This window comes from Galeopterus variegatus, unplaced genomic scaffold (assembly GCF_000696425.1).
Source record: "Galeopterus variegatus unplaced genomic scaffold, G_variegatus-3.0.2 Scaffold1626, whole genome shotgun sequence".
Classification (NCBI taxonomy): Eukaryota; Metazoa; Chordata; class Mammalia; order Dermoptera; family Cynocephalidae; genus Galeopterus; species Galeopterus variegatus.
The window spans coordinates 61934-72778 of NW_007727737.1; the positions used below are offsets into that span (position 1 = coordinate 61934).

Here is a 10845-nt window from a genome sequence, read left to right on the forward strand (position 1 = left end):
TTAATGTAGGTTGTTTATAAAAATTTATCAAGAATTCATGTGAATAACTGAAGTTTGGGAAATAATAATTGCTATTTCATTAGAATCATAATTAGAGGCCTCTCCTAAGTGCATTTTTTCTGACCCCAGCTGTCATAGTTTTTAATAATGTATCTTTCTGCTTCATTCTCATATGTGCTTCACTTACCACCACCTTCAAAATTTTTACTGCCTTCTCTCCGATGCTCCTCTCTAATATTCAACCAATGCTAAAATAAGTTTTGATTTCTCACTTTTTATAAGACACTATGCAAGAGGAAGGTCACTTTAGGTTTCTTTCATTTAGAATAATCTGATGCACAAAACACAACTTGAAACACTTGTGAATCTGCGATGTCTACTTCCTGATAGATCCCTTATGGGGTCTGGCTGCCCCAACTCAAGCATTTTCCATACTCCTTTATATTTATCATGCTTGATTTGGCCCAGTTATCACCCAACATCTAGAAAAGTACTGATTCAGAAAGAATTTTTGAACATTGTCTAAAACAATCTCCTCTTTCCTTCTCAGTTTAGGAATTTTAAGCACAAATTGTTATTTGCTTTTCCAAAGCCACAAGGTGGTTAGGAATAACCACCTTGCTATGATTTGAATGTGCTCCCTCCAAAATTCAGTTGTTCCAGCATGGTAGTGTTGAGAGACTGGCGTTTCAGAGGTGGATCCTCCCTTGTGAATGGGATTAAGGCCCTTATGAAAGAGTGTTCATGCCTCTTTTTACTTCACAAAAGGTTAATTGGTCTTCCAAAGCTACATGGTGGTTAGTAATAGCTCTGAAAGTCCTGACTCCCAGTAAAATGAGTAATTCCCCATAATTATTAAGTACCAATGTGCTATAAAATGTCTAATCAAGTACAGATACTATAAGAAGAAAGATCATTGAAGTGCCAACAGGAGAGCACTTTTAAAGCTAACTCTGTCACTAAGCAGCTGTATGACTTTGGCTCAATCACTTCACCTAGCTGGGCTTCAATTTCTCTTTTTGTAAAATGAAAAAGTAGAATTGATTAGATGATCTCAAGAGGACTCTTGTGCTGACATTCCATGCATATGATGCTTTACTCTATGTCCTTGGAAAAAGAAGGAGCTGGATCCTATAGTCTTTTCTCTTTTCATGAAGGTGCAAAGAGGTGAGACTTAATCTAAGTGACTCAGTGAGTGTATGGTGGATAAGAAACTGAGTGATATGTGCCCCCCTGACTGATTTTTGTCCTTCAGAGTCTGAAGGAACCACGATGCTACTGTGAGGTCTCGCCGCCTTCATACTGTACTCACAGGAGGAGTGCAAGCAGATACAGAAAAGAGATCTCAGAAGGACGGCCCTTCTAATAACTGTTCAGACAGAGACTGCCCAAAAAGAAAGCACATGTGATTTCCCCTCTGCCTGACCAGTTTGGCATTCAGAGGACAAGCGCATAGCTCACAGGAGAGGGGCTGGGCCTCTCCAGGCAGGAACTGGAGTCAGAGGCTTCCCCTGCTGCTTGCCTGGAGAGAACGCAGCAATGCCTCTCAGTGTCTCGCTTCCTGAGCTGTCTCACAGTAGCCAGGCGGCGTGGGGCAATCTGAGCACGTCTTACTCCCACTCCTGCAGGAATCCCGATGCAGGCCAAGTACAGCAGTACAAGGGACATTCTGGATGATGATTGGGACACCACCATGAGCCTGCATTCCCGAGCCTCCACCACAACACAGAGGCCAGAGCCCAGGCACACAGGTAGGCTGTCTCTTCGAGTCCAAACAGAGCAGAGCCCTTGAGAAAGGCATGGAAAATGTGTTCCTCTTCTAGGAAGAACATAGAAAGCGGGGGAAAGAGAGAAATGTTTTCATGATTGACAGTGCCATGCACCTGTGCACTTTCCACAACTTACATGTCACCTATACAAACACGTGACAATTTAAACTCAGTATATACACAGATGTTTGTTTTACTGGGTTTTTCTTGCTAGCACAGTGGCTTGAGGTTGAGGGTGTGCTGCTTCTTCCGGGTAGGTATAGCGTACAAAAGTGAAATTCACCTTCCTACCTTCCCATGGAAGCTAAATCAAGCATTATTTTATTTATCATCTGTGATCTAATTTGAAAATTTCGATTTCTAAAAGCTATCTTTTTGACAATTTTTAACTCATGGAATTAGAGGAAGATTTCCAAATGGACAAATTAATCCTGGTATTTTGTTATAAGGATTCTGCATCTTGGAGTTGTGAGACCTTGGGAGAGTCATGTTAACATCAAGTGTTTGGTTTTATCATCTGTGAAGTGAAGGATGATTAAAGCAAATGCCTTCTAAGGTCCCTTCAGCTCAGAAATTCTATGATTCAATAACTTATGTAGTGGCCTAAGGTTTAATTACATGCCATTCTTTTGCTCTGTTAATCTCAGAATATTGAGGAGATTAAATCAAATTATGAAAATATTTAATTTTAGTTGTTTTTAGGTTCTATTTCATAATCTTATTTCCAATTATTCACTCTGCGACATAGTAATTTTTTTTTTCAATTCCATTCTGTTCCATAACTCACATATACAGAGAAGACTATTATTGGGCCAGCCAGGCAATATAAAGCAGAAATGTGACTTGAGTTCTAGTGAAAAGACCTCACAAGGGAACACATACAAAACTAGTTCTAGGTTCTAGTATGTGGTATGCCAGTAATTATCTGTGCAATCTTAGACAAGTTACTTAAGTATTCTGTGGTTAGGTTCTCCATTTGTAAAATATTAATGATAGTAAACATCTTTATAGTGCTTATTATGTGCCTGGCATTGTTCTAAAGCACTTTATGCATATTAATTCATATTAATTTGAACTAATATTAAATAGGAGTAAGAAAACATCCCTTATGATGGCTATGAATACTAAGAGTGATAAATTCTGTAAAGTACTTACTATATACCATAGACACTCCAAAAATGTGTTTCCTTTTTATATTCCTTTCCTTGAGAATTCCTAAAGTGTTCTGCTTAACATTTTTTGTCAGTCCACGTCAGAGAGATATTCATTCCGTGCCTGTATCTTAATATATCTTTTCTCTTCTGACCACATCCAGATTTTCTTCACCTCTGTAAATCTAGATACACATTTTCCACTGTTTTCTTCCTTTTCTCCTTTATCAAATAACTTTTAGTTTTTATTTTGTTCTCCTACTAAACCTTTCCATTTACTTTCCACTTATTGAGTGATCCTTCACCTGTGACCCACTGATATGGCTTTTTCTTTTTAACTGAACTACCCAATAAGGCTGTTAGGGGACATTGGGGATGTCCAGCTTCCTTGACATAAAACTAAATAACAACAGTCAGGATGTCAGTCTCTGTAGCCACAGAATATGTGTAATAGGATGCAAATTGTTTTCCTGTAACAAATCTTGTGAAGTCAGCTTTTAGGGCTGTTGTTTTTAGTGGCTTGTGCATAACTTCATTTTTCACCTTTGACTGGAGCCAAGAATTCTCACCCAAAGATTAGTGATCAGCATAGTCAGGAACAGCACGTACAAATAAGTTCTGCTGAGGCTGGAGGGTGGAAAGGGAAGCAGAGCAAGATGGAAATTGAAACAGTAGGAGTGGAGTGTACAAAGTAGTGTCTTGGAAGCAAACATCTGGAAAGAGTTATCTTGCTCTACCTGTATAACGCTTGCTTTCATCTTTTTGAGACAATTCAAATATTTAGAGGAATGTCACCATAGACGTCCACTTATATCTTAGGTAAATATGTCTGATGTACCTTTGCTGTTAAAAATAACACAGCAGAAATCACGCTGAGACATTTTTGGCAACATGGAGAATTCAGGTTCAGCCTAATGCTCTGGCACAATTATGGGCGGGCAATTTTTATTTTTTCTTTAAAATTAATAAAATTAAGCTATATACATTCATTTATTTTCTAGATTTCCATTTTCTCAATAAAACAATTATATTTATGTTTAAAATGCCAAACAATTGAAAACATAGAAAGTAAAAACGAAAGCCAACAGTCTCACACACATTTCCCACTTCCTTATGTTTGGGCTCATGTAATATACCACACATATTGCAAAGTACTGAGGACATAATGTCAAACATGATATGACCCCTGTTTACGAGGAAACGAGGTCTCTCAAAATTCTCACATAAGCTGTGAGTATGATAACGTGCTATGGCGAGAGCATGTGCATAGGACACGTGAGAGCTCGGTCATTTCTACCTTACAGCGTAGAGGAGATCAAGAGAGGATGGAGAGGGGGAGCGAATATTGAGTTGAGTTGATTTTAAGATGTTCCACATGATATGGAGTCGGGAGTGTGGGTGTTTGAGGCACTGGGGACACTACAGGCAGAGAGACGCATGAGAGGAAAGCCGTCGAGGTCTCATGTAAGTGTGTTTTTAGAGAACTACAAGCAATATGTATGGGGGGAAAGGTTAGCAAGGGGTAAGCCCGGTAAAATAAGGAAGGTCTTTCGTGCCGTACTGAGGTATTTTAACTCTACTCAGTAGTTAAAATGAGGTCAATATGGTATTTATAAAGGGAGAAACATAACCAGTTTTACGTTTTTGAAGACCACCAGGCTGCAGTGAGGAGCATGGACTTAGATGAGCTGACACCCAGTTTTATCACTAGTCGAGGCACAAGATTAAAAGAACGTGAACTGAGGTAGTGTGGTGAGAATGAGCAACAGAAAGAAAACACAGCAGGCGTTAAGGAGGGAGAGCTTGAAGAACTTGTGACTGGTCGCATGTGAGAAGACAAGGAAAGAGAGATCGATTGCAGGTTGACGAGGTTCTGTCGAGGTTGACTAGACTTCACGTGGATGGTGCTGCCATAACTGAGCTCGAAACTGTAGGAAAGATAGAAAGGCAATGAACTCAATTTCAATTTGAGGCATCTGTAAGAGGAGGGTGATGCATTTGGAAATATATGAGAAACAACGGATTGAAGAGTAATGTAAAGTCGGTGGTAATGACTAGTGAATTTACTACTCAGCCATAAAAAAGAATGAAATTCTGCCATTCGCAGCAACATGGATGAGCTTGGAGAAAATTATGTTGAGTGAAGTGAGCCAGGCACAGAAAGGGAAACGCTGCAGGTCCTCACTCATAAGTGGGAGCTAGAAAATAGATAGTAAGTAAGTAAGTAAGTAAGTAAGTAAGTAAGTAAGTAAGTAAGTGAGTAAAGTAAGGAAGTAAGTAAGGAAAGAACGATCACAGTAATATGTTGAACTTTCAAAAGGAGAGAACCGTAGTTACTATTGGTGGCAAAGGGGGAGGTGGAGAAGGGTCAGTGAGAAATTGGTTAATAGACACAAAGAATGATTACTTTGTATAATGATTAATATACTAATTATCCTGATTTGATCAACATGTATTGTACATAGGTACTAATATTCAACTTTGTGCCCCACAAATATGTATAATCAATTGTTTCAAAAAATAAAACAATAAATGCTGCAGAGAGTTTAAGTAAGAGGAAGACTAAAAACAATTTACTGTTTTAGAGGTAAGGAGTACAATAGATTATCGGTTATTTTTATAGCAGTGGTTTGAAAAGGAACTGATGGTTAAGTAGTAAAATAAACAATTTGTCATTTTCTTTTCTTTTTTGAAGATATAAAGGGTTACTGTTGAGGTACCACAGGGCTGAGTGAGGGCTTTTGAAAATTCTTTTTTAAGGTGTTGGAGATTTTATCTCAATTGTAGATTGAAAGCGCAAGGAGAAAAGCAGAAAGGCTAGAACTAGCTTGGTGCACATCTCAGAGACACAATGTATGAAGGAGTAAAACTAAAAAAGACAATTGCTCAGAGGGAAAAGATGAGGTGCTAATTTTTGACTAGAATTTAGATCAGTATAAGATAATTTGGGGATTCATTAGCAGAGTCTAACCACTGACCTGAGGAATGGTAAGTCCTCAAAGGGATAAGGGATATGAGGGAGATTGGGAAGACGAGGCTAAACAGTAAGATGGGATGCTCTTATGAGGAGACGGATACAGCATGTTAAAAAATTTTGACTGAAAAGGGGTAGACTTTGGGAAACTTTTCTCCTTAAAGAAGAGAAAAGGACAATTAAGTACTTTATTTATTTACTCATTTGTTTAATTACTAGGTCAATAATTCCCAAGTATGTATGTAGCTCAGAATGTTTAGCCCCAATCCACATGTTGTACATTTACACTTTAGAAAGTTCCTCTTTCTGGTAGAGTGGAAAATGTATGCTTTAAGATGGTTGTTACAATATAGAAGTGAAAAGTTGCAAGTGCGAAAACATTGGGGTCTTCCTATTACTCCAAATGAGACTGCCATATAAGGGGCAATATTAATGTGAGATTTGTTGAGAGGATAGGAAAATGATCAAAAACGTTCAGCTCTGAAATCACTGTGGTTGGGTAGCACTTTGCGTTCCATTACGTACTAGCTACGTAACACTACGAGTTAAATAACTCCTTGATAATTTAATTTTCTCATACAAGCAGGATTTAAAAATAGTGGCCCTCTTGAACAATTTTGGGGAACTTCCAATGAAATACAACAGTATATATAACACACTCAGTAGTATTATTGGCAGTAGTTGTGTATTGCTGAGTAAGTAACTGTAAGATGGGATAATAATATCTACCTTAGAGGGTGATGGTGAGCATAGATGAGATAATTTACATAAGGAATTTATCTTAGTAACTCAAGGGATTTTAGCAATTATCATTAATGGTAATATTGTTTTTGAACTATATTTCAGTAAATGAAATTCACTGGTTGGGATATAAAATTGACAAACCTAAACATTACTCAAAAATATAATTGAGTTTCCAATTACTGTGACCTGAAAACATATGTTCTTAGATGTTTATATATTCTCTTAATAGGAAGGATCACACGCATTTACATTTAGAAAAAAATAAGAACAGCAAGTATTTGAAATAGATTCATAAGGGAAAGGAAACCTCCATTTTCATAAACACAGAAAAGCAGCCTCAAACCACTAAACTCAGACCCGCATGAAGAGGTTTACTATGCGCCATAGGTTGTGATTAAGGAAATAAAGATAAGTTGCTGAAAAGAAAACATTTAAACTTAAAAATATATCCAAAAGTCAGATACAGGCTAGCAATGTCCCATTATTGAAAACTATTAAAAGTGCAGTGATCTAAAGGATCAGAGAAGATTTTTCTGAATTATTATGTACGTCTCACGAGCGTTGTCTCCATTTGTCCCTGACTCCTGGTTCACAGGAAGTGTACATACAAAGTGTCGTGTAAAGTACGACAAGTTAACCCAACCTCTGCCCCTAGTTTGCAACATGGCCTTGTGCAAATTATTTAAACTCTCTCTCTCTCTTTTTTTTTTTTTTTTCATCTTTTAAGACGCTTTGCATTTCGGAGGTGTTCCGATAGACTATTTCTGGTAATGTCTGCTTAATTTCTTGTAGGCCCTGGGCTTGGAGGAGTCCAAAGTTTTCCCTCTCTGATGCCTGATAATGAGTAACCGGTCAAGAATGACAACTCTCTTCATCCACAGAGTTCCATATAACTACAAAGGAATTAGTGTTCAAAACTTCACCCTGGCACTGTAGCCTTTTATCGTATGGTTATAGTAAGAAGATACAGGAAAGAGGTGTTTTTTGTTTCTTTTTCCTATATATATCTTATTATTCCTAGGGATGTTTATATCATTCCTTGGCCTGTCCACACCTCTCTCTAAACATGCCTCAGGAAACAGCAGAAGGGTTTTCTTCCAAAAAACAAAACCACAATAAAGCCAAGCCAAACCCAGACACCTCCCAGGCAGCTTATTTTTGAGAAAATCTGTCTTGTTTTAGGGTGGAGGTGGTCCCTAGAGAGAGACCTCAGTATGATTAGGAGCACTTGGAATAAAGCTCAGGAACATTAGATTCGCAGATAGAAGAAAAACACCTAGAGGGAAAACTAGCATCAGAGAAAAAGAAAAAGTGAAACTTTAACTTCTTTGTCTTTCCATCATGAAAGCTTGGTTTCCTGGGAAATGATCATATCTGCGGCAGAAACTCCTGAGCATAGTGTCACTCTTGGTCTTTAGATAAGACAGAGAAAGACTGTGAATATTGAGAAAGTGAGAGAGGGAGAGAGGGTGGGAAAGAGAGAAAGAAAGAGAGCAAAAAAGCTTCCAAATGTGAAAGTTTGATTAAGGAAGAATGCTTTCTTGGAAGGGAATTTTTTAAATTTTGATTCCTTAGCCAAAGATGTACTACACTTGTTTTTCTGTCTTAGAGGCAATCTCAGTAAGGATTACATATTTGTTCTTTTAATGGATATAATTATTATTAGATAATGTTCTAGTCTCTAAAGTCCAGGCTCTCACTCCACAATAAGAATTTAAGTCCACTTTTACTGGTCCTTTGGGCAGAAAATCAACACCTCTTTTTTCCTCAATATTATGTAAGGGAAAGTAGATTTTTAAAGGGATAAATAATTTGGTTGATTCCTATAGGTCTTCATTTCCTTTATCTTTTTATTTTGAATTTTGGCCAGGGAAATATTAATCATAAAAAGGAACAAGGTTTTTTATTTCATGCCTTTACATGTGCATTACTATAAATAGGTTTGAGTAGAGGTAGGCAGGCATGTAACAGAGATATTTATATGTAATAGACATTCATTCATTCATTCATTCAACATTAATTGAGCTTATTTCAGCTGCTGTTCTAGGTGCTGGGCTACAAGAGTAGATTAATAGGTAATCATCTCTTCTGAGAAGGAGCTTACTTTCTACTGGAGTAAGGCAGATACAAGCCAAAAGAAATAAGATATATAATATATTTAATAGTAATGGGAGATATGTGGAAAAATAAAACCACTATGGCAGTGGGTCCACATATGCATTTGTACCTCTGGAGTCTAGAAACATTTATATGATTAATTTTCTTAGACTATTTTGAACTTTAAAAATATTTAGGGTTTTGGAGAGAATATTTAGCTCAAGCTGTATTCTGCTTCTGATCTTTTTCTTTTGTGTTCTACTAATGAGAAAGTACTCTTATGATCAATGCAATGAGAAAACCATCCATTTCCAGGAAAATTAAGACGAAACCACATAGGCCAGTTAATTGAAGGAAACAGGAGAGGAAGCAAATATATCTCATATTTGTTCATGAAACAGAATCTCGCAGAAGTCAGTGTTTAGAAACCAGTATGGCTTGGTGATGTATTTAGCTGAGCCCATCTCTGCTGAAAGAAATGTTGCTAAAAAGTCAGTAATCAATAGATTTTTAAAGACCAACCAATAAATTTTAACTTTAGATAGCATTTTGTGCTTCTGTAAAACTTACATAGTTTAGGTAATATTAATTTTTCATAATTTCATTCTTCATTTACTTAAACATTNTCACAAACCCTTCACACACAGGTCTACAAGCTAGGTAACAAGAAAAAGGTCCTTGGGGCCTTGGGTGAAGGAATAATAAGCTTTATTCAGCCTGCCCATGTCTAAGAGCTAGGCAGTCCAAAGAGAAACTGAGTAGCTGCTGGCAAAGTAAACATGCTCTAATTTTACATGTGAGCTCTGCCCAGCTGCTGCTTCACACACTGAAGAACACACAAGAATAGCAACAGGCTAAAAGTACCAGGTGCACATGTGTACTAACTCCTCCCCAACACAACTTGTTTACAAAGAATGTGCTGCACCACCCCCAACCGGACCTGAGGTGAGGAGGCCTGACTAAACTACTCTATTTTTCCTGACAGAACCTGACTTGAATTCTCAACCGTGTGTAATTCACAGAGTTTGAGGGTTTCACTCTTCTATTGTTTCATTTTAATCATAGTGCTAGATGTCACCTGTACCTCATTGGGGGTCTTCCCAGTCATATACCTCAGGTCATTCNACTTACATAGTTTAGGTAATATTAATTTTTCATAATTTCATTCTTCATTTACTTAAACATTCTAGTCAGTCCTTATGTGCCAAATACTATTTTCAGTACTGGCAATACACTGGTGGGCAAGATAGACAAGATCCTTGTTTTAATGGGTGCACATTTGAAGGGAGGAGACACACAAAAATGAAGAAAAATCATGAAAATATTATGTAATAATTTTATTATAAAAGAAATCACATATATTACAGGGTGAGTGATACACTAGAGATGGCCCCGTGGACCTCTTCCAAGAATGTTCCATTTAAACTCCAAGCTGAGCAACAGGAAGCAGCCTGCCAATAATCAATCTGAGCATTAATGAATACAGAGACAGAGGCAGACAGAGAGCTAATGCGAGGAACTAAGACAGGGACAAGCTCGACTGGAGCAAGGATAAAACAAGGCCGCTGTGAGCGAGCATTTGAGTGAAAGGAGAATAGTTCGGAAAAAGATAAAAAAGCTAGGTAGGGTCTAGATGAAAAACAATCACAGGATTTTATTCTAAGTGAAACAAAGCTATTGGAAGTTTTAAGTTGGGAAGTATCATAATAAAATTGCCAGTTTTAAAAACAGAAATCTGTGAAAAGTAATTTGGATTTTATTCTTAATGTAATGCAAATTATTTATGACAGAGATGATTATTAAGAGAGAAGATTCACAATTTAAAATACATCAATATGTGTACTGTGTGAATTTAACTTATTTTCCCTACTAGATTGTACATTTCAGAGGATAGGAATAATATTTTATATTTCTATACTATCTTTACCATTTATTATTCCTCATTTGGAAATAATGTTTAGTACAAATCTCTGTGCTTAGATTGTATTATGTAGAGGAACTTGAGACAAAGAAACAAATTTATGTTTCTTTAACCCTTCTGTTTTAGAACCTGTAGAGCTAGGTTTGGGTCTGGAGCTCACAGACCCCTCAAGCCTGTTGTCCAGACTGG

General features: G+C 37.2%; 1 protein-coding gene across 1 annotated transcript in view; it reads left to right on the forward strand.

The window, feature by feature from the left end:
• The first annotated feature begins 1509 nt into the window (after positions 1–1509).
• The window catches only part of CLEC1A (C-type lectin domain family 1, member A), a 21421-nt gene continuing 12085 nt past the window's right edge, over positions 1510–10845 (forward strand). Inside the window, exon 1 of the mRNA XM_008578069.1 lies at positions 1510–1751. Within this exon, the coding sequence (XP_008576291.1) occupies positions 1637–1751 (115 nt within the window). The 5' untranslated portion in view covers positions 1510–1636. The remainder of the gene's footprint in view (positions 1752–10845) is intronic.